The following is a 24805-nucleotide window of genomic DNA, read 5'->3' on the forward strand; positions in this document are numbered from 1 at the left end:
ACCCCAAGGGGGATTTGAAAAGGTGATCCCATGGAGGTGCTGGTTTTTGTGGGAGTCAGATTGAAAGCTGCCTTGGTTTTTTTTTAGCACATAATTGGGGTGTTGTTGGTGAGGGATTTAGGAAAAATGCTGCTGAGGTTCAGGAATTGTATTTTGTTCTTTAAGGAAAGCCTTTGTTCCTGGAGCATTGGAGGTAGTGATTTGCCCATTCAGTAAATGGCACTTTATCAGGACATGAATTTCTGACGTGGCATGGAAAGCAAGATAAATCTCATCTCCATGTTTAATTGACAGCCCTCATCTGAAAGGCCCCAAGACCCTAATTCTAATGAAGAAAAGGGCAGATTAAATTAATCTGGAGTATAACTTCTGGATCAGAAAAAATTGTGCTTCCAGTGACAGAAAACCTCTGTCTACTTTATACATCTGAAGAATCCCCATCCCCATGAGAGCTGTCAGCTGCACAGTTTAGATACTTCTAAATTCTCTGGGTAGACAGTAGCCCCTTTTGTTACACCCACAGAAGAGATGTGGAGCTTTGTGAAAATATTTGCAAACTATGGGAGCCATTCAAATCAAGATACAGCCGTTTAAACACTTTTTTAATGGATTCCATACCATTTTTTATGTATTTCAATACTTCAACCTGATATTGCAATACTATGGCCAATGTAGCAGAGTTGACAACTCCATCTCTTGCCAGTAATTCCAAGCAATACCAATGTGTACATCACAATAACTGGATTTAATTAATCTCAGATGAGAAGTATGGGTTTATTCTGGGAGTTGAATCCCTTGGAGCCAGTTTAACAGGCCTTTCTGGTAGCAATAGCAAAAAATAAATGAGCAGTCCATGAAACCATGGGTGTGTTCTGTGAAGAGGCTGGACATGGCTGTGTGGAGCAAGGCCCAGCAGTGGCTTTGCACCTGCACTGCAAATGAGATGTCATCATCAGTGTGCAGATAAAAGATAGAAATTAACTTTGCTGGGAGAAAGAAGGTTCCTAAGACCTGTTACCCCTGAATGTCCAACTGAAGGAATTGCCTTTAGTTGAGGAAAACATTAACAGTGACTTTGAGGCAACAGCTCCATTCATGCTTGGATGACAAACTCACCTCCTGCTGCTGTTTTTCAGGCTTCGAGCCATGGCAACTGGGGGTCCTGGGGACCCTGGGGACAGTGCTCCCGTACCTGTGGTGGGGGAGTTCAGTTTGCCTATCGCCACTGCAACAACCCAGCCCCCAGGAACAACGGGAGGTACTGCACAGGCAAGCGGGCCATCTACCGCTCCTGCAACGTCACCCCCTGCCCCGCCAGCGGTGAGTGCCCCCCTGCTCCAGCCCTCCCTCCCTTCACAGACCCTAAACACTGATTATCTGCCCTGAAACCACACAGCAAAGGCTCTCTGTAGCCTCCCCAGACTGTATTTATCAAGGAAAGATGTTCAGCATTCGTACAATATCCTAATTCTTCACCCACACCTCGCCATGAACGCCATGGAGAAAGTGAAAAAAGTCAGTCCTCTAAAATGAAACATCATGCAAACTTCAGGCCTTTAATGCTTGTTATGCCATTGGGGGATTTCCAAGCTAAAACAGTAGAGGGATTGGAAGGCCGGTTCTAAGTAAAGAAGTGGTGTGACATAACTTAAAAATTATGTAGGAAAGAAATTGGAATAATAGATGGACATAATGATATTTCCAGCATGGTCTGAAATAGCCACTAATGATGTGAATAATTCCACAGCTAAATCTTTCAGACAAGAGCAGTGTGAAGCAAGGAATGGCTATCAGTCTGATGCAAAAGGGGTCAAGACTTTTGTGGAATGGGTCCCCAAGTACGCTGGAGTACTGCCTGGAGACGTCTGCAAGCTCACCTGCCGAGCCAAAGGAACCGGTTATTATGTGGTATTTTCTCAGAAGGTAATGGCAGCTCCAGTCAGGGTTTCATGCTCCAGCTTAGATATTTTAGAAATCTTTCCCTACAACCAGGGAAAAGAAGTTAATCATATGATGCAAATATTTAACTGTGTGATGAGATTTAATAGTTTGATCCACTGGTTGTACCTTAGGGCCAGAAAATGAGATTAAGTTTTTCCCTATCTCAGTATGTGAATGCATGAAAATTATGGGCCTCTCTGCAGAAGTTTGTTTTCAGTAGTGGATAAAGGACTTTATGCCTGGAGTTTTCTGTCATTATGGGGTTTTCTGGAGGAAAAAGAGTATTAGGAGAAAAGAGTAGGTGTAACCCTGAACTGTGTTTAAGGAGTCCAGAGTAACTCCTAAAGAACCAATTAGCATAGTATAATTAGTGGCACAGATGAGACTTCTGGTCAATTTGTTCTGTCAGATGCAGTCCAAACTGAAAGTTAGTTGTCCTTGCTTTTGTCCTTTAATCTGCATTTTTTACCACCAATATTAGAGGAGCTCAATGTGGTTTGTCAGGGGAGGTGGCCTGCTCTGAGTTGGTGACTAAAATGAGGAACTAGGTTTTGCCAGGTGGATCCAAACCCACAAATCTCTGTGGCAGTTTCAAGCAAGTTTTATTTGCTTGCCCAGGTCACCGATGGCACGGAGTGTCGACCCTACAGCAACTCAGTCTGTGTGCGAGGGAAGTGCATCCGAACAGGCTGCGATGGCATCATCGGATCCAAGCTCCAGTATGACAAGTGTGGGGTGTGTGGAGGAGACAACTCCAGCTGCACAAAAGTCATGGGAACTTTCACCAAAAAGAGGTACTGATCTCAACAGCAAGTGCATCTTGTTGTGCAAATAGTTACTCTGCCACGTGCTGCATGCTTTCACCCTCTAAATGCAATTTGCTTTCACATGGGGGGAAAAAAACATACTGCTTGTAGCTTATTGCAGCTTCCAGATGTGCACAGCTGGCTCCTAGCATTATCCTGAAATTGGTAAAGCATCAGCTGGCAAAACTGCACCCAGCTAATTTCTGATACAAAGTGCTAGTGAAGCAGGTGAGCACTAACAGGAATAGCAAGTCATGCCACTTGCAAATCTTGCTGTGTCAGATGGATTGTGTTTCCTAAAGGACAGAGGTAGAGAGAGGTGAATCAGAAAGTTGTTGGGATCAGAGTTATCTTCATCTCTCTCAAGTTTTGGATTTTCTACTTGTTGCTGCATTAGCAAGTTACACCCTGAGAGTGCTTTTTCATCTCATGTATTTTGAGTGGCACTGAGGACATCCCGCCTGATTTTGTGACACACATTCCTTGTATTAGAAGTGCAGAGAAGCAGACAGCTATAAACACCTTCTTTAATAGCTGAGAGACATTATACCCCAAATTTGCCTTTTCACACTGCTGAGGATGTGTGGAGTTCAGGTAAACAGATGAGATATCAGAAGTATCATAGGATTACTCATGAGTATATCTCTTCATATCCCTTCATGTCCACTGGCGTAATATCAATCTCCATATGGATCTTTTAAAGTCAAAATATTTATAGCAGTTATCCATGAGCCATTTTTCTGTCAGAGTTCACCTTTTAATAGTAATAAAATATAATACAAGTAAAATAAAAGGAGCTTCTGCCATGATTTTCCCTCACCACACTGGGGGCAATACTAATAGACCAATCTCAAGTAAGTCCTTTCTGTCAACTACTTTTTTCCTCTTCAATTCTTAAGATTCATAGAAAAATTGGGATTTTTAATCATAATTTTCCACAGATTCCAAGATATCAAAGGACTGATCTACACATAGAAACTTTTACTTAACAATATTTACTCAGAATCAGTGACAGTGTTAAGCATATTTTATATATGAACTTGATTTTTATATCTTCCAAATTCTTACATAGCATGGTTAAAGCTACCAAAAGTTGCAATCTGAATCCTGAAATGATCTTTTATTTCTATACATTTCAACAGCTGATTAATAGCAGTCAAAAATGGCTTGGAGAGTGAATTTATTCTAAAAATAAACATAACTAATCTTCTTCTTGGTAAACCAATGAATGCTCACCTAACGATGACCTCTGCCAAAAAGAATTTCTTTGGCTTTCCAACCAAATTACTAATTACATAAACCAAATCTTTTCCAATTTGTAAATACTGGGATGTCTGCGAATGTATAAATGCAATTGACAGGGGATGTATTTCATGTGATTTAGCAATAATCAAGCTCCAGGAAAAGTGTTAGAGGGACTCCTTGAATTTCAGGGAGGCCAGATTTGTACCATAGATACACTTGGAAATTGAGGGCTTTATTATAATTATCCCTGTGAAGCTGCCATTTTACTCCTCAAATCATGCCTTTAAATGTCATGATACTGGCCAGAGGGTAAATTTGTGTTATAATATGATTTTGATTGGATTTGGGTTTGCTGATTTATTTTTACTGGAAAAGTTGTTTGGGGCAATTCATCTCTGCAAGTAATTGACATTAAAATAAATCCCTGATTAAAATAGTGAAATCTTAATTGTCTGTAAACTGTTTTTACAGTTTGGTTTGAAAAGGCAGTGCTGGTAGGAAAGTCATGTTTCCTCCACTGAAAAATGGCAGGTCCCTTGTTGCTGTCCACTATAAACTTTAACAATTTGTACACTAAATGTACAGGGAAATTTAAATATACAAGGGAAAACTATTATTTCCCATTACAGACAATTGCTATGGCAACATTGGTTTGGTTTAGTTTTTGGTTTTTTTTTTTCTTTTAAAGCAGGCAAAACAGAATCTTCTGGGAAATCTGCTTCCTATGATTTTTGTTTAAAAAACTGTAAAACCAAATTATTAGAAATTGGGAAAGAGGAGAACTAATCTGCACATGCTTCTCCGTGCACATGGAGCATTACAGCTCTTCTTGCAGACAACTGAGTTGTAGCTCTTCTTGCAGACAACTTGAATTTTCCAGGACTGCTTGTAGGTTTTGAACAAATGATTTTGTAACTTTAATGACATGTTTGAACTGTGTAAAAATATTTGTGCAGTGCTGTAGAGCAGAGTCCCCAGCCTGGGATTCACACCATATTGCTCCAGCTTTATGGAGCTGCTAAATCAATGGAGTCTTAAGTCCTTGTCCCATAACTGCTGGAAATATCAGGGGATCAGCCCAAATGTTTCATCTGTAATACGTGCAGTTTCTGCTTGTGCAGCCAAAAGTTCTCAAAATTAGCAGTCTATTCTTTAAACAATCCCAAAGGAGATGCCATCACTTTTATGTATTTTTCATGTATTTTCTCATGAAACCTGTCAGATATGAGGTACTTTCAGGATGGCTTTGCCACGGGTTTAGGAATGAAAACACATCTCCAATGTCCAGCTGGTAGCTTACAGCTATGTTAAGCCTTTAAATTGTTTTTTATATATCAGTAAAGTTAAAATAACATACTTGAGATAGTGACAAATTCCAGCACACTTGCAGGTTTTGAATGCTTGTCACTTTTGGTAAAAGAGTTTAATCTCCTTTTCTAAATCCCTGTTAAGATAGTTCATAATTAGTAGAGAATTCCGTGGTGGTACGAATGCCTTTGGGTGCCCCTCTTATTAGACACTTGACAATTAATCTTTGGCTTTATAGATTTCAAAGTAAACAGATTTTTTCTTGGTGATCAAGACTATTTTTAAATGTTCCCAAGGTACCTCTACCCAGCTGTTCCTCTGCTTGTGCTTTCCTTAATCATCATTATAGCAAGAAACAGCTGTAACCAATGCATATCTCATTATCTTTTTCTTGGCAGGCAGCGCGTGCATCGTATTTCATATTTCCCACCCTTTGCTGAAATCCATAAGCTATCTGTTATGTTTCATTCCTCTGGTATCTGACCCACGTCAAACTGTCCCTAAAGCTAAAGATTAAGCAATCTGCAAGAATTGCAGTAGGAACTTCTTGGGGAACATGAAGAACAACATAGCAGGCCAAGAGTGGAACCTGGTTAAATTAATCTTAGGGAAAATCCAGGTGGCCTGAACTGAAATGAAGCAAGATGTTGTTGTCCATAGGTTGGACTCAAAGATCTGTTCCAGCCTGCTTGATGCTGTGATTCTGTCATGCTAGTGACTTTGTGAGGCGTTGCAGTGAGAATTTTCCTTCTTTCCCTTCCTTCAGCAAGGGCTACACGGACGTTGTGAAGATCCCGGAAGGGGCGACCCACATCAAAGTGCGGCAGTTCAAGAGCAAGGACCAGAGCAGGTTCACGGCCTACCTGGCCCTGAAGAAGAAGAACGGGGAGTACCTGGTCAACGGGAAGTACATGATCTCCACCTCGGAAACCATCATCGACATCAACGGCACCGTCATGAACTACAGCGGCTGGAGCCACAAGGATGACTTCCTGCACGCCATGGGCCACTCGGCCACCAAGGAGATCCTGATCGTGCAGATCCTGGCCACCGACCCCACGCAGCCCGTGGACGTGCGCTACAGCTTCTTCGTGCCAAAGAAACAGGGCCAGCTGGCAAACTCTGTCCCCAGCAGCGGTGGCAGCGGCAAAGTGACGGCGCAGGCCGCGCAGCCCCGCTGGGTGACGGGGCCGTGGCTCTCCTGCTCTCGAACGTGCGACACGGGCTGGCACACCAGGACTGTGCAGTGCAAGGATGGGCACGGGAAACTGGCCAAGGGATGTCTGCTCTCCCAGAGACCCTCAGCGTTCAAACAGTGCTTGCTGAAAAAGTGCTAACCTGTGATGGCGAGCTGCTTTCAAGGAGGTTTGAGTAAGCCGTTGTTGGCGTACTGGTGTCAGGTCTGCCCACACAGACGGAAGCAAAGGCTTCAAAGTACTTGCGTTCAGTCTCTAATTATGGGCAGAATCTGCCTGTTTGGACCAAATGAAGATGTGCACTGCTTTAAATAAGAGTAGGGTGGTCTTAATACGTCAAAGAAAGTAAGCGTTAAAGTTGTTATAAGCCCTCTGTGTCTGCAAAAATGTAGAATAAAATAATGCAAAAGAAGAAAAACTAGTGAATGGAGGATCCTGGGATATTTGAAGGTTACAGAATCATCTCCCCTTTTTCACCTACCTCTACTACAGTATGTCCTTAGGAAATGTCACATGTCTCCATGATCCCACAGTAGCTTATTTTATACTGTTTTGTAAATATCTTTCAGTTGGTGTATCACTTTATATCACTTCCTTCTATTAAAGAAATCAAAAGACAAACTACATAAGCAAAATGATTGACCAAAGTATATCTGCAGCCCTTGTGGACTTGGTCCATCCTTCAGAAAGGGCCACAGATGTTTTACTGGAAAATGAAGAGCTTGCTGCTGGTTTTTAAAAGTGATACCTTTTGGTTTTGACAAAAGGAAATACGTCTTCACAGTAGGAATTTCCTGACAGTATATCATTAATGTCTGACAAATCCTGTGTTTCCACCCCAAAATTCTCAGGAGGAGCCTTGAGCCTTGCAGCAGCTTGCAGAGCAGGGAACCCCCCATTGCTCCAGCAGCAGGAGCATCAGCAGCTCCTCCTCGTCTGTGTGTCAGTCATGCGCCGAAGCAGGAGCTGGCTGCAGGAGGAGTTTGTGTACACAGTGCTTGTGAACCTCCCTGGTTCCAGCTGTGTCACAGCCTGGGCTCCTTGCTGTCACTGAGCAAGAGCTGTCCTCTCCATGAAACAAAGGCATACTGTGCTTTGTAGAAAACTAGTTAGAGAAACAAAACTTACAGGTGAGGTAATCAAGTGTCTTCTGACTCAGATGCTCTGAGGCTGTGTTCAGCTACTTTCTCTGGTATTTTCTCTATGGCTTCTACCTTGAATTTAACAATGTGTAATGTACCTACATATTTTCAAGAGGCTCTCAAGGTCAAAAAACACAGCAAGCAGTTAATATTTTATCACTGTTTTGTCCATCATGTCTAACTCTGGTATTCATCTTACCAGCAAAAGTTTGTGACTATTTGTCTTTTTTTTAAATTGTTTTTGTTTGTGTTTTGGGGTTTTTTAAAAGCTATAGAAGGCATTCATGTTTTGTATATCTACCACATTTGGGAGGAATAAGGGTCACTAGGAAGTCAAACCACATCAGGATGTGGAGGACTTGTCCAATATCAATAAGACTGTTTCCACAGCACAGGCAGTAGCTGGTAACAGTTTTCCTTGGCAGCAATTCCTGAATCCTGTTATTGTCTTGTGGAAGTTCTGTGACTGAGGCTGGGCATTTCACCTTGTGCAGGTGGAGGCCTGAGAGCAGCCCTGGTAAAATTGCTTTCTTTAATATCAGCAGGTTTTGAATTAGACCCTAAGGTAACAAGTACCAAAATAAGTGGTAAAAAAAACACTGATGAAAGTAGAACCCCATCTTTTACTCTTTTGTTCATCCACACAGGAGAACAGTAGACTGCAGGAGGATTTTCAGACAAGCCTCAGCTGTAAGTCAGTGGTACTTCAGCAGTGAAACACCTCAGGCTCTTCTGAAAATCCCAGGCATGAAATCAGCAGGGAAAACTCACTGGAGTGTGGAGCAAGAAGGGCAGGTCTGACTCCAGGCTGACACAAACATGTTTTTGCAACTGTGGTGGCATGTTTGTGTGAACTCTTAAAAATCATGTGATTATTTCAAAACAGCATAGAGTTGCTACATCTACAACTGTGAAATCTGGAGATGGATCTGGATTTTACCCTGTTTAAAATAAACAGTACCAAGGGCAGGGCCTCCTCCTCTGTTATTATATGGATTGCCAACAAATGTTATTAATCAGCTTTTAAAAATGGTGTGGCCTTCTGTTCAGGAGTAGATCCTGTGCAAAACTGTGGATCTTTAGAAATACTCCCCATTTGTTCTTGATCCCAATCTAAGAACTGAGATCAAGGCTCAGATGATTTGCAGAGTGCTGGAAAGTAAACATTTATGCCTCCTCTGCCTGTTAAAATAAGATCACTTTGAAATGCCTTATTTTTCCTTCCAAGTAACCTAATTTTGATGCTTATATATGTATTACACATGTCCTAGAACCTCTCCAAAAAGTCCATAACAAATAGAAACCATCATGAGAGGAAAAAAAATCAGGAGATTGAATGTGTCTCAGCATAGACAGCATTTGTCTCAGCATGCAGCTGCTGCATTAATTGGTGTTTGTGTTCTGTCACAACAGAGACAGAATGTGCAAGTATTTGTATTTGCATCATAGTAATAATTTATTATATATTCAGCAGGCTGAGTAAAGCTTTTGGATGCTATCTAGGCATGCCATATGCAGATATAAATTCGGAGCTTCCTTAGACCAGGAGTATCTTTTAAAAATGAAAAGAGTTTACTTAGAAATGAATACAAGAACAAACCACTGCAGTGATTTTCACCAGTGCAGCAATGAAGCAAATTCACACAAGCAAATATATGAGGGGACAAAGGAGACAGACCAAGGCAGAACCTGAAAAATGTAAGATAAAGCCAACACTTGCTTTTTCAGGTGTTCCTAAATCAGAGTCCAGTTCCAAACCATGGCTGTCCCATGTACCTGATGAATGAAGAATTGGTGCAAGGTCTGTTCTCAGCTGAATCCCGTGTCACTCACACTGTGACATCATTGTTTACATTTCTGCCCAATGTTGCACAGCTGGATTCAGGAAATGCACTGAGGGGATGGAAACCTGGAAGTCTGCTCTTGGCACAGCCAGTAACCATCTCAGTGTTAAATTCACTCTGACTTTGGGACAGGCTTCCAATGTCCAGGGGCAAATTTGGACCCCTGAGCATCAGTGGGGTTTATAGCATCTGCTTTTCAAGTAGGATATTCTCATTAGGAAAAAGCCTGGCATCTTTGGTTTGACTGTGTACAAGAAATTAAGTTTAGCTGCCCTCCTGTGGAAACAGTTTTATCACAAGGGGAAGAGGGAATAATCTTGTGGATTAATAACAACTGTTAAAAAAAAAGCAACATAGCACTGAAAAAAATAAAATAATTTATTGTTTTTACAACTGGTATGTGAATGGATGTAATGAATTTATTTATTCTTATTTAACAAAATACCAATTGTGCAAATTCTATATTTAAAATGTTTTGCTATCGCCTCTGTCTCTCTTTCTGGCTCTCTTTTAATTTATGCTTCGGGTTCGTGTTGAAAGTACACCTTGTGAGTTTACATAATATATGGCACTGGTCATTTTTTGTATGATTTTATTTAGAAGACTTTCTGCATGGAACAGGAGTATATGTGTATACACACATGTGTAGATGTATTCTTTTTCTGCTGCCACCTTTTCCTTTGAGAAGTTGTAGCTTTTTAATTTGATGACACTTTGTGCTCCAAGCGCCTTGTTACACTTCAAAAAAGCTCTGAACAAGCAAGTCCCAAAAGTCTGCTGACCAAAAAAAGTCCTGTAGTGGTTCCTGAAGAAGTCAGAAAACAGATTGGTGTCTCAAAGGCACGTGCAATTCATGCTGCAGGCCTCAGTGATTGACCCCCCCAAAGCTGATCCTACCCCTTGCTTTAATTGTAGCAGAATTTCAGTAACTGGGAGTCCATGGGTGAAATTCTCTGAGTTGCCAGCACTCTTCTCTCACGCAGTTTCTTTATGTTTAAGTGACAACACTAAAGAGAAAACTCCTGGGTGTCTCTATAAAATAGCTTGATAAACAAATTATTTGGTTTATGAGGACTGAACCATTAAAAAAAGCAGTTTTTTCTATGTTATTACTATTTATATACATATATAAATATGCATATATGGCTGTAAAAAGTCAAAAGCCAACTTGGAAGGCTTTCCAGTGTTTTACTTAATTGTATTTCAGCTCTTTGCACCACATCAGGCAAAGATAGATTAAAAAAACCTAACAAAAACCAAACAGCAAAGCATGTTTCCATGAGAATAATACCTGTTTTTCTTCCAATCCAACTAGTGCAGACCTCAAGGGAATAGAATTGGGTGCAGTATGAGGGGAAAAATGTGATGTGAACAAACCTCTCCAGCTTTTCTGCAGTCAGTTCATTGACCAACACCAGTGGCTCTGCAAGGGCAGTAGCACAGCCTGCACATGAACAGTTCCACTCTGCTGGAAGTCACCTTGCTCCCCAGTGCCCACCTGAGTTCAGTTCCAGCTCAGCCTCTCTTCTGTCACCCAGGCACTGCCCAAAGCCAGTCAGCCACGAGGTTGTAGAGGGATTGGGGATGGCGAGTGGGTGATGCTTCCTCTCTCAAGGCCCAGTCCAAAATGCCAAGGATTACAAGCCTGGCCTTTGATGATTTTAAGGGCAGGCTTTGAATAGGGATTCATCATTAATTGTGGGCTTTCAGCAGCAAGTTCAGGTGAATGTTTCTGTTTGTGTCATGCTGTTCTCACTGGAGGAAGTGGAGCCTATAGCAAGAGGTAAAATTGAATTCTCTGGGCATAGGTTGGAATTTTCAGGGAAAAAAATTAATGTGATTTGGAGAATTCTTTCCTTTTTTCATTAAATGATTTGATTTTTATAGAGCTGCCAGAGTGCCTCAATGCATTCATATTTGCCATGTGCAACATTTTCAAGGCTTTTTTTCCTATGGGTGCCCTTATACTAACTTGTATAGTAAAGCTACTTCAATTCTTGTTTCAAACAACATTGTAAATGCAGACACTTCTGGTTTATTACACCCACCAGCAGTGTCTCTTAATGTAAGAGAGATTATTGGGTCCTCAACTGGCACCCAAAAAGGGGTCTTAGAAGGTTTAGGCCCAAGCACAAGTTTTCAGTGATAAAATTTGAAAAGCCCTAAATACAGGTGAGTGGTGCAAGAGCTCCTCCCCACAGCACACCAAATACCCCAACACCATCCCACTGCTCTGCACTCTGTGAGTCACAGGACAAAACTCACAGCATCTTTTGCCCTGGAAATTGTCTGTGGAAGCTCAGAGCCAGTGTAAGGACAGCAAAATCCTCTCCCCAATCATCATAGACCGTGTTCAGACACCCGTGGCTAAGTGCAGGTGAATATTTTGTGTGTGTGCTTGTGTATGTGAGTACTTGGGTCTCCATTACTCCCACTCACAGAGGGAAAAAAGTTACACTGGGTTTAGTAATACCTACATAAATTTGGAGTTACTTCATGGTATCATTTGGCTTTGCTGGAGGTGCTTCAGACTTACACCACTGCAACAGCATAGTTTTTTCTTTATTTATAGTAGCTGGTTTACACAATTTATCATGTGAACTGTGAAATCTGCAAATAGGTTATCTTATGAAACATAGTGACAGGCATTGTTAAAATCCCATCAGATACAGGAAATATGCTGAATTAAGTAAGTTGGAGACAGGGTATAATTCTGTAGAGCAATAAATTTAACTTCTATTGCCAGGTCATCTGCTTAGCATCAGATAAGAGAAAATGAAGAAGGCATTGCAGTTAAGAGTAAGGGGAAAGCACAAAGTTTGGGTTTGCTTAGTTTACTTCACATGACTGTGTACATTGTCGGTGTCAGCATATTGTGGGAAGTCACTTTTGTCACCTGGCTGAAATACCAGTACCCTTTCAGAAACCAAGATGTGTCACAAAACCTATTTTTCATCCTAGTCTTTGTCTAATCAGAGGGAGTTAATATTTTTAGAGCACCACTGTGTCAGCCAGTTTACATCATAAAAATATGTTACACAAAATATAAATTTATTTGAACTGAACTGTGCAAGGTCCACACTGTACAATGACACACAGAAGGCCAATATTTTGTTTTGTAAACTATTACATATGTATAATTTACCAGTTGTAATCTTAAAACACTTGACTCTGTGATTTCAGTAAAAGTAATAAATACAAACTGTATCATAGGTCCAAAAGATTTGTTTATATGGTATGTCTGGGGGCCTCTGTTCTTTGTGCCCTACTGCAGGCAGATGAGCATAAAGATCTTGGGCATAAATTTAAGACATAAATATTCATTTTATATGTAAACACTGCATTTTGGTTGTGGTAGGGTGGAGTTCTAAAGTGTTCTGGGGAGTTGTGAAACAGCAGGAAAGTACAGAAGGGGGTGTTTGTTGCAAGATTCATAATTATCCATCTAAACCAATCTCAGAGCAGTAAAGACCTGCCAGAAGGGATGGTGTTGGTGCACTCTGTGTGCTGAGGTGGTGGCACAGAAGGGTGAGAGTTTTTCTGGGGAGAAGAGCAGCAGATACTCCAGTTGAAGTGTGGCTCTTCAGCGGCACTATTACAAAAATACTTTTCTAATAGAACCTTATAATTAATTTTTCACGCTGATTTCTTGCTTATCCTTTCACATTCCACAACACTACACTGAGATCTTTTCTTGTTCCCAAAAATGGTGCTTTCCAAAAAGATGCTCTTGGCAAAAGTAAAAGCAAACTCATCCTGTCTAAATCTTACTCCATGTACCTAATCTATTGATGGCTGGCATTTTTATGAATTTGGGATTTTGCCTTTTATTAACTTGGAGGTTTTGCTTTCTTGTGTTTTGCAAGTTGTGAATGAAATTGGTTTTTATTTACAGAAACAGTTTATATATGCCTAGGAACACCTTTTCTTCCTAGGCTGTTAAACAATGGCAGTGCAGCTTTGCAGAGCTGTCAGTACCTACAGAGGGGCTCAAGCTCTTTACAAAAAAGTCTTATCACCACAAGGATACATCAGTGCCTCCTCCACAGCTTTGCATAACAAGCTGTAATGTCACTGTGATCATGGCAGGTCCTGTCTCTCCAAAATTCCATTTTCATTTCCCACTTCAGAGTTTGCAGTAGCTCAGAGAAAGCCATTACTGGCAAGGGAAATCCATTGGTGTACAAATCAAATGGAGCAGACACAGCATTACAGCCCTTCCCAAATGTCCAGTGCTTCCATAATCCCATTACTGTGCAGGGACTGTTCTGTATCAGGAAGATGAACTAATTCTCTCTTAATGCATTTTCCATCTCATCATATTGTGACATTTCACCTCTTCAGAAACCTTTAATTATATGTGAGGAGGGAGATCTTTATTCCCAAGATTCTCAACTTGTAGACCCAAATCTTATTTTTAGGTGGAGATGCAAGATGGATTTGATCCAATTTCAGTATTCTAGCCAAACCAATCTTTTTTTCTTTTTTTTTTTTTTTAATCAGTTTTGGAAACCGCCAAGTACCTCCAGTAATCAAACTAAAAAATGTACAAGTCTTTCCACATTGCTTTTGCTGTTACCTCATTCTCCAGGACTCTGTGAAGTTTAAAGCAATAAATCCATCATACTTAGACCACTCACCATTCTGAGCTGACCCAAGGACAGAGTTAGAGCATGGGAAAAATAATTTAACAAAAGCCAAGGAAAAATACTCTTTTCCACGCTTGGAGGGCCAGGACAACAATCTCTTTGCTTTCCCTTGATTATTCTGGGGAAAAAACCCACATCTAAGTGAAAAGTCACAGATGTTTTCTTAAGCAGCTGCTCACGAAGGCTTTGTTGTAGCAATCTAAGGCTGAGCTTATTAAAGCAGCCATTTTGGCCATTGCCACCATAGTGACTGCTCCAAGTCTTGCTAAAGAAATACAGCGAGACAAGGAAGTTGGATGAAATTCTGGAACACGTAGGTGTGGGAGAAAGAAAGGTGAAGAGCCCTTACTCCTTTTGAGCTTTAAGCTGCTGGGTAGCAGGTGCTGTGCCCTCTCCCAGTGGGATGCCTCCCATGCCCATGGAACATTTTGCTTATGATCAAAGGCCAAATGCCCTGATGAGGGTTGCAGATGTGAGTTCTGCCCTAGTAACCACACATTCACACATGTTAGTGCACATAAACTACATCTGGAGGGGGGAAAAACATGCAAATTGCACCTGAATGGCAGTGCAGCAAGGAGGCCCATTGGGAAGCAGCCCTGAAAAGCCATGGAGGTACATGGCTTTTTCTTGAGGAACATCACAGTGAGCACCAGTGACACCTTAAGTTTTAGCTTTCATATTTTCACATTCTGAACTCCATTAGTATATCACTCTGAACTCCATACAAAGTGTTAGCAAGCTCTCCTCACAGCTCAGGCAGACAAAACAATCCTTTTCCAGCCCCAGAACCATGGACACCATTGCAGCTTCAACCCCAAAAAGTGTAAACAACAGGGAAATGAGGAGAGCAGTCTGGGAGGATGGGACTGCATCACCTGAAGCTGTAATTGGACAATGAACCCCAATATGGAGATGAACCAAAACTTATAAAATTGTGAAAACTCGTGATTCAGGGCCCATCTTGGGTCCATCTTGGGTAGAGCCATGACCAGGGTCTTGTACTGCTCAAGGTTATCCTTTAAGGCTTTTTTAACAAACCCCTACTTTATTCCTTTAACTCTGTCCAGCCTGTGCTCCAGGGAGCCTCTCAAGGCATCAGCAGGACGGTCCTGTCGTGCCCCAGAGCATCAGGGAACTCACATCTTGAAATAGTTGAGAGCTGGCAGCAGGCCACCCATGCAAGGGCTGAGATGGCAGCTGCCCAACAAACAGGCCTGGTTACCTACTAAAGGTGGTCTGTAACTAAAGGGGAGCAAAAATTATACTGGAAACTTTCCGAGAGCACTTTAAAGTGGTGGATTTGAGGCCGGGCCCTGCCCACTGGAAGCGGGACTTTGCCGAAGGCCTCGCTGCGCTTGGCCAGGTTCAGTCCAGAACAAACAGCGCTGGGTGCGTTCTGTGTGGGCTGGGAGGAATGTTTTCTCACTGATATTTATGTGGCATGCTAAGATCTGACAGACATCCAGAGGGGGTTTGGGGCCAATATTTCTTTTTAAGTACACGCTGCACACGGAGGAAGGAAAGCAACGTGCAGTGGCATTGCTTATGAGGGGTGATGGGAGCGGCAGAGCTGAGACGGGCTCCGTATGGCCAAGCAGAGATAGAGGTTGTTTCGACAGGAATTTCAGCTATGAAAGGATTTAAGGGGAAATTACCAACCAGTCTGGCATTCAGATGCCAAAATACACAGGCAGACTTGGCTGCACAGGCACGCTGTAATGCTCCTCAGCTTGGTTTCAAAGGGAGAAGGGAAGTGGCAGGACCTGGCTGTGGAAACCTCAGCCTCCCTATGCACGCAGAGAATAAAAATTCTCCATCATGGCACCACCCCTTTGTCAAAATCAAATCAAACTCTGAAGAATTCTATGTGAAGAACTTTTCCTCCAGAGAACAGAAGAAAGAACCAAACGATGCTTTGCTTCCCTCTCCATCAGAACATTTCGTATTTTGGGATGAGTCTGTTGTGCATTCTTGGCTATTTTTTTCCCCAAAATAGGCCAGGTAGACATGAAGCCAGAACCTCAGGCAAGTGGTGATGTTGCTGTGGAACAGCTTTGCCTCCAGAAGGTCCCTGCCTGCCTCAGCCTGCTCAAGGCTTTCCCAGTATGGCTCCAGTGTCAGGCTCTGTTTCCCCAGAGCCCACATCTTCTACCCCCTGAGCCATTTCCTTTGGCTGCATGAATAATGTGTATTTAAATCATCACCTGGTTTGCTTTCAGAGCTGGTCAGGTTTCTAGAAATATGGAAAATAGGATGTCTAATACCAAGTAGACTGGGGGAAAAAAACCACATCAGAAAAAAAAAGAAATTAGGAGGTGTAGTTTACAGCTACAAAAAGAAAAAGAAGGGGAAAGCTCCAAGAAGGAACAGTATCTATGAACTGTATCTTTTCCCTCTTAAATCTGGATGTAAGCCATAACCAGGCAGTATCCAAAAACTTTGGAAAACTCAGGGAGTTAATTTAGATCTCACAGAACTCAGTATCTTGGATTAAGCTTTAAAATATAAAGCAGAACAGCTAAAATAAGAGAATAGAGCAGCAATAAAGGAAAAAATACTTTAATTTTCAATTAGATACTGCAAGAGGGAAAATTAAATAAGAAGGGAGCCCAGATGGTTTGAGATAACTTCATTCAAGGTTAAATGTAACAGATAAATATAAGGAAAAAAAAATTGATTTCAAAAGGATATATATGGATTTCCATTAGAAGCAGTAGCTGAAGAATTCATATGTCATTTTTTATCAGGATGTGGATATTGTTACTAAAAAACTGCAGCCTAGACAGGTCTAATATTTTAAGCCTTTTTAAAGCCTAGTTCATTTATTTAATTAGATATTCTAGGAGGCCCCTACTCCTGCACAGAAGCAATGGTAGCTGCTATATACATTACAACTCTGAAGGGGTGGGAACGACTCAGTCACTCCTGATGTACCTCAATGTAACACTGGTTTTCAGAGCAAAGGGTTAGCAGGGAAAAATATAATTTCTTTGTACACCTTCTCAGGCCAGGAAGATGCACCTGAGACATGGGATTTAGGCATCAGCTTGATTAACAGGAATAACCACAAGGACTCTTAGTTAAAAGAAAAAGCCTGGGACCAGGGTGAGGCTCCCTGCTGGAGGTGCAGCATGACCATGGTTTGCAAAGGTTCCTTGAGGGATTATTTCTGTGCTGCCCCCAGAAGTTTGTGAGGATGAAGGGATAAATCCTGCCTTGGAGCCAGTCCTTGAGCAGGACTGTGAGGCCAATTCACCTGACTTGGTCCTGTGAGTAAATAATTTGGGACACAGCTCAAAGCACTGCAGGGAAGTAGCTGGAGGAGCACAAAAACTACATTGGTGTCTATATGGCAACAGAAAGAGGTTATTTTAGCAGTGTGAAATGCTTTCGGATTTGAAGAGCACACAAATAGTGCCAGAGTAATTTGCCAGTGACAATAATGTGTGCTGTAATGCTGAGGATGAAAAGCCTTCAGCTGGGTTTGACCCAGTATAAACCATCCCTGGGTTCTACTCCAGTTGTTTGCAGTGTTTATCAACTATATCTGGGCTTTTTTTCTGTGCAATATCCATCCTTTGAAAAGAGATAAGTATTAAATTATGTCTACAATTAGATTTACACTTAAAAATGTAACTTTTATTTCTATGTCATTCCAGTGAATTTGTAAATCCCATCCTTAAAGCTTTTTAAAAACATGCTCTTTTTTCACTCTGCTATTTAACACCAGAGTGTGGCTCCAGCCAAAACCTGAAATCCCACGCAAGGCAGATTATGTTCAGCTCTCTGGCTGTCTGTGTATTTTCCTCTCCTATGTACCTTACAAGCCAAAGCCTGAATTTAGCCCTAAAAGCATATCCTGAGCATACACTCAGGAGACCACATTCAGGAGCCTACCACCCATCATATTGAACTGATGGATTCTACCAGGATTGGTAGTAAAACCATCATTTCAAAAAAGGCTCTTTACTTAAAACCTTTTTTGTTGTTGTTGTTGTTTTAATGGTATAGTAGTTATGGCAACTGCTTCCTGCCACCTCTGCTGCCAAAAGCCACAATCCATCAATGAAAAAGAGCTCCTCCATCCAAACACATTTTTCAGCGGACAGCAGCATTCCCTGGCTGGAGCACACTCTTCCCTTCCCTTCTGCCAAACAAAATGTGTAACGAATGTGATCTAAGAGTGAGGAATTAAGTGAACTCCTTACAAATGACTTTGTATTTTTACACATATATGCAAGAGACAAGAAATAAGAACACCTCTCAGGGAGGATTGAGGGGGAGAAAAGGGTAGTGAACCCCCAGGGCTGTTCAATAAAAGAAAATGTTTTCCTTTCTTAGAAAACATTTGGAATTCAAACTCTTAAAAGTCTTGGCAAAATGCTAATTAAAAAATTGGTGAGTTATTTCCCCTTTTCCCTTAGTTTTATTCTACCTTCAAGGTCAGTGGCAGGATTTCTCAAGTCTGGGGTATTTGCTGCACAATGATCAAAGTTTGCTCAATTAATTTGAAAATGAAATGTTCCTATTCTTTGCTAATCCCATAACTCTGTTTCTGTGGGCAGTTCTTCCTGGTCTTGACACAAAGTCTTAAACTTCTTGTTTGACAACATGGTTTTAGAAAAGCTTTACAATTGCTTCTATAAGGCTGTAATTCCAATGCAGAGCTATATGGATCTTGCTTGTCTTTCCCTTGCTTTGCCGGCTGTGACCTTTCACCACTCAGAAAATAATTAGTACATTTTCCAGCAGATAGCTGGATGTTTTCGTGCCCTCTTATTATGGGAAAATATTGTAACAGAGCACTGGAGCAAACAGTTCAATGTGCTGTTCTTTCAAGCTCCTGTGCAGCAAATGAATTTAAATTTACAAGAATGTCAAAAAACAGAGGGAATCAAGAACAAGCAGCTGCTAATAAAGCAGGAACTCTCTAATATGGACTGAATTTAGATATTTTCTCAAAATGACTGCAATCATCATGATTCAAGTCCCTTGAAGATTTTTGGCTGCCTGTGAGAAGATAAGGCATGGGTTCCAGGTCTAATTAGGCATTGCACGCATTGCAGTCATTAATGATTTCCACCACAGTAGCTTCAGCCAATGAGATATTTTGCAAACAAATGGCAGAAGCACAGTGTGGGCACCCAAACACACATACAGTACACAAGCTGGAAATCATGGGAAATAAAAGAGAAGGCAACTGCAAATGCACAGGTCCAATCCAAAATTTGAGGTCAATACTATCAGCTTTAATTCCAGGTTCAGCATCACATTGCAGCAACAGCAGGACCAAAAGAAATGAGAAGGCAAAGCTCATACATATGATGCCATGAAATAAATTGATGTTTGCATTTCCAAGGATTGATTGATTAATTCATTGCTTGGATTTTCTCCCAAGTAAGTTATGCTGGGTTGATCCAGGCCTAGCCTAGCTAAAAGACAGTGCTGCCATTCAAAGCCTAATCCTAATGAAATATCCCCAAGTTCCCCTTAACTGTGAAGCTGAGCTGCAAGATTTCAGAATTTGTCTAGGCTTGCACAGGTCAAATGAAGTGGTGACAAATAGGCACCAGAAGATATTCTTCCCCCTGTTTCCCTGCTGAAGCAACTGGAAGACATAAAAGTCATAATTATCCTGGTTTAAGTCACACAGTGAGCAGAACCATAGCCAGGAATGTACCGTGGGCTTCTAGGCTCCAAAATAGTGATATAAAACAACTGTTCTTCTGTTACCAGGATTTTTTACAGCTGCTTTCAGCATCAGGTTTACATTCGCAGTTATTTTTTCATTCCAGCCACCTCTTGCAGCTGCATCCACAGAAGCAGCTCCACAATGCAGACAGGAGTCCTGGCCCTGCCTACAGCATCTTTAATTAGTCAAACCAGGTACCTTTGCTAATTGACAGAGAACCCCAGAATCACTGAGGTTGGAAAAGACCTCCAAGACCACGAGTCCAAGCTGGGTCTGATCCCCTCCTTGTCACCAGCCCAGAGCACTGAGTGCCTTCCTTGAACACCTCCACTGATGGGGACTCCAAGTGTCCCCAGGTAGCCTCTGCCAAGGCCTGAGAACCCTTTCCATGGGGAAATTCCTGCTGATGTCCACCCTGAAACTCCCCTGGCCCAGCCTGAGGCCGTTCTCTCTCCTCCTGTCCCTTTTCCCTGTTCCCACCCCAACCCCCTGCTGTCCCCTCCTGTCAGGGGTTGTGCAGGGCCACAAGGTCCCCCCTGAGCCTCCTTTTCTCCAGGCTGAGCCCCGTCCCAGCTCTCTCAGCCTCTCCTGGGGCTCCAGCCCCATCCCAGCTCCGTTCCCTGCCCTGGACATGCTCCAGCCCCTCCATGTCCTTCTTGCAGTGCAGGGCCCAGAACTGCCCAGCTTGGTTTCTTCTGCAACTGACTGAGGCTGCACTCAATCCCCTCATCCAGATCATAAATAAAGATATTAAACAGGACTAAAGATATCAAACAGGACTGAAAAGCAGGCACCTAAGAGGTACAATGCTTGTGGCTTTTGCCCCTGAGCTTAGTTTCAAATGAACAGTGCCCAACAGGCTCTTGCTTCTCCTCAGGTGATTATAGATGGAAAATGCATCTTCCTTTGACCAGACAAATCCATCCCTGGGCTCAGTCTGCTCTACAAGCTGCATTATGGAACAATGGCTGACTTTTCTGGGAGTAGATCTATGAAGACAAACACTGCTGTCATAATTTATTCCAGTGGCACGCTGTCTGCCAAGGCTGCATTACACTGCTCCTCTTATTTATTTATTTTTAAAGCCTAAATATATAAAATTGTTGCAAATGTTTAACAGACTTTCAAGAATGTAAAAAAACAATATTTTGACACTGGAAGGGATTTCTCCCAGGACTTTTGGATGTGCCTCTGAACAGTGTTTATGGGTGCCTTTTGGATGCAGCAGGGAGAGAATGGGAACTTCACTCACTGCTCTTCTCTTCAGCCCGCAGTGTATATGCAGTCGGTCAGCTGGACTGCACATCCCAAATGTGTGTTCCTTTCCCGTGACAAAGGGACACAGGGTTCAGATGCAGGCAGCCACAGAGCAGATGTCTGAGGCTGTGTGAGATGAATCTCCTTCCAGGTCTCAAAGGGCTCAAAGTTCTTGGGAGCAATACCCTGTTTCCAAAGAGTTTTCAAGTAAGAACTCAGTTCCAAATGGCCATAATTCTTTCCAAAAATTGACTGGTTGAAGGCAGGTTTGTTCTGCAGCATTTTTTTTCACTGAGCTACCATTGTGAGAATTAGTAATGTTCCAATTCAGCTTCTCTCCCTCCCTATCATCCCTCCCCTTGATGTCCTCCAGCTCTTACTTCACTGCAAAGTTATCTTTGAGCCCAAAGTAAGAAACTGTACCTCCTGTCTGTTATAGAAAATATCTGCAGAGCATTCAAGTCCCCTCAGAATGTGAACGTTGCAATGATTGTCAGAAAAATGCTTTGCTCACCTTCTCCTGCCCAAAATATATTCCTGCAGAGTGACCTAATTTTTATGCTGTGACTTATTTTCAATTAAAATATGAAGTTGTTTAAAATCAAATTAGGAAGGCCTTGGAGAGAGGCACAAGTATTTGCTTCACTTGGCGTTGATACACAACATCAAAATTGTAACTACAGAGCTCTTAGAGTCAATTCTTAAGTTACATATTTGCAGTGGTTATTAGCACTCAGTATCCCTATTGCACATCCAATATTGGCAAGCCTTTAGCTTCAAGGAGCTGGGACTGTGAGATCCAAAATGTGGCCATGAAACACACAGAGGCTTTGAGTGCTCTGCATTGTGCAGAATCTCCCGGTGAGGAACTCCTGTTGCTGTGCTACCAGCACAAAGGGAACCCAGCTCCTCACCCATTTGCTGTGGGTGTACTTCCACTATCTCTCCTCTTTTGCCTTCTTTACTCCATGGTGAATACATGTAACCGAGCCAGCTGCTGCTTTCATGTCCGTGCAGTTTTTCTGCAGGTGGCACTCAGTTCTCTTGAATGTGCTCCAGCTCATTCCCTGAAGAAAACCCCAACATCCAAGCTTCTTATTTTGATTATAACCAAATAGTTAGGCAGTAAGAAAGGCAGAAGTGAGTGAATTATTGAACTCATAGAGAGGACAAGCTTTGGAGCAATTGGTGCAAATTTTTGTGTCTGGTTCCTGGGAAGCTTCTTTTTATCCTCCTATTTCAGCTGTAGTTTTACAGTCAACCACATTCAAAAGAGGAGCCTCATAAAATGGGGAGTCAAATATTTGTGGAAGGTGTTGGATCTCTCAATTTCTTTTGCTACCCAAATGATTTCTGCTCCAAGCAAACTGGTGCTTAGTGTTCTTTCATTTGTATAGTTTATTATTAACATGTATTTGATTAAAATAATGAAACTGAAGTATTTGTAGAAAATTACTCCCACAGGATGTGAGGATTCCTTCTCTAGCACTTTCTGTGAACACTCTCATCTTTATGGTTTGGTATTTATTAGAGGTCACTTCTGAGTTTTTAGAGGTTACAAATATGAAATAAGTGGGTTTTTTTCCTCCTTCAACTATTACATCATAAAATAAGAAGTGACTAGCAAAAACATGTCTTTTTCTTCCTACTGAAGAAAATCAGCTAATTTAAAAATCAAAATAATCAGCCCTATACATTTAAAAAGGGAGTAACAGTCAGCCCCTTGCTAACACTTGTCGTTCCATGTAGCTCTATGGGCTTTGGTGGGATGGCTCCACATTGCACCCACATAAATAAAAATACCTTGGGCCAAATAACCACAGATTTATACAGGTCAATGTACAGCTTCTAAAGAAACAAATATTTTAAGTGCAGTGCCTAACTCCTAGGTAATTTTAACCTATTTTCACAGCTCACCAAATGTAACATTGTCATGTTTACAAAAACATGACTGCTTTCATGTGGGCCTAGGGAAGTCATATTTGCAGTGTAAAGTTTACCTGCTTACATAAAAGTCTCCCCAATTTTCCTGTTGGTCTAACATAGAATTATCTAAAACGATTCCTACTTCTGCACACAAAATTATAGAATTAAGCTAGTGAGCTATTTCTGAATATTATTAGCAAATTTTGTGCATGTGGGTGCCTGTGAGCAAGACTAAAGGTTGTTTAGTGCCATCTTTTGGGTGGTCTAAATACTACAGAACAGCTTAATCAAAGCAATTATGGATTTGCCACCATTTCTGTGCCTAGGAAGCCATGTGTTACTTATTTCTAGAGAGTGTGGGGATAACAAAAACTCAACGGGAGTAGGGATTGCTGAGAATGTTTCCATGCTGCATAAAGAATCATCCCCTCCAGCCCTTTCTTAGCACAGAAATCCCCAAATCCCCAGCAGCAAAATATTTTCCTGTTTAGAAACACTGCTTTTTTCCAGTTTTGGCCAATGTTCATGCTATTTTATAAGATAATTATCCATGTATGCAGTCACACCCTATAGCAACAAATTTCCTTCTCCTGCCTCTCAACATAAGACTGACAATAAACTCACTAATGTAATTGTTTCTCTTATGTCTTTATTCAATATTCCTTGATAGCCATAAAAGTAGATCCATGTCAAAACCAGACAAAACCCAAGCATTCAAAACTCCAACTTAACACCTGCTCTGACAACACAGAATGAAAAATGCATATAAAATATTGCTCTCATGGTACCTATTACAAAATCTAGTCATAAACCAATGGTTTTAATAGGCTTTTAAATAGGATTAGGTTACAATGTCCCTTTGAAAAGATTGGTGATCAACTAATACCACCTTAGGCAAGAAAAAATTGAGTTCACTGAAACAGGTAATGCTTTCCTTTTGCCTTAGTGGGATGAGAGAGCTTTCTACCCCCACTCCTGGACAAATGAGACACTTCCCACAGCAAAGGCTAATTTCATCTTGTGGGGAGAGCACAGGCCTTGGAGGTAGCTGGGCTTTGGTGCCCCTTAGGAGCACAAAGAGCAGGTCAGGGTTTGTCCTCTGTTCCCTAACCCAGAGGCAGCACACACAGAGCCAAAGGAATTACTCATGTGTGGAGCAGCATTTATTTACAGCACTTGGCCCTGGAGTCTAGAACACCAGCTGATCCTTTTTGTGCTATCTGCGAGGGTTGAAATGACATACAGAGCAAAATTTTGGACAAGGCAGCCTCTCCAGCAAAATGCTGATGTCTGTAATTAAACTTATCTCTGTGTGGTAATGTTCCCTAGGCACTGCTTCCTGCTCCAAGTGCTTGTTGGAGGCTTTCTGGAAGTGTCAGAAGGTTTGCATTCCCCTGCTTTTGGATAATCAAAGCTGCTCACAAATTTGTTTGGATGTTGAAACAAGATCAGGCAGGGAGTTTATGCACGCGTGGTTTGCAGCATTTTAGGAACATGGGTCCAGAAGCTGCTTCCTTCACCAGTGCATCCTTTCCTCTGCTGGGGTAGGAGGTAGATACACGTAATTCACCCCTGAAGTTCATCAAATTCAATTTTACAGCTCTCTGTCTCCATCGTTCCTGCTGGAAAACACATCTACACATGTGCCTTCCCCGAAGCAAAAATCACAAGTTAATGTTGTCGCTTCTTGCAGTTTCTGAGTGCCTGATGTCATAGCTGGAGTGTTTATAGCTTTTCAATTTGTTTCCGACACCATGTTGGAGTTTGGATCCTTTTGAGGAGGTAAAAAGAGAATA

At 41.7% G+C, this 24805-nt stretch overlaps 1 protein-coding gene across 1 annotated transcript in view; it reads left to right on the forward strand.

Annotated features, from left to right (window-relative positions):
• The window catches only part of ADAMTS5 (ADAM metallopeptidase with thrombospondin type 1 motif 5), a 149082-nt gene extending 136393 nt beyond the window's left edge, over positions 1–12689 (forward strand). Inside the window, exons 7-10 of the mRNA XM_021550158.3 lie at positions 1137–1320; positions 1748–1923; positions 2560–2735; positions 6067–12689. Of these exons, the coding sequence (XP_021405833.2) occupies positions 1137–1320; positions 1748–1923; positions 2560–2735; positions 6067–6637 (1107 nt within the window). The 3' untranslated portion in view covers positions 6638–12689. The remainder of the gene's footprint in view (positions 1–1136; positions 1321–1747; positions 1924–2559; positions 2736–6066) is intronic.
• The last annotated feature ends 12116 nt before the right edge of the window (positions 12690–24805 follow it).

Source organism: Lonchura striata, chromosome 2, assembly GCF_046129695.1.
Source record: "Lonchura striata isolate bLonStr1 chromosome 2, bLonStr1.mat, whole genome shotgun sequence".
In the NCBI taxonomy this organism is placed as follows: Eukaryota; Metazoa; Chordata; class Aves; order Passeriformes; family Estrildidae; genus Lonchura; species Lonchura striata.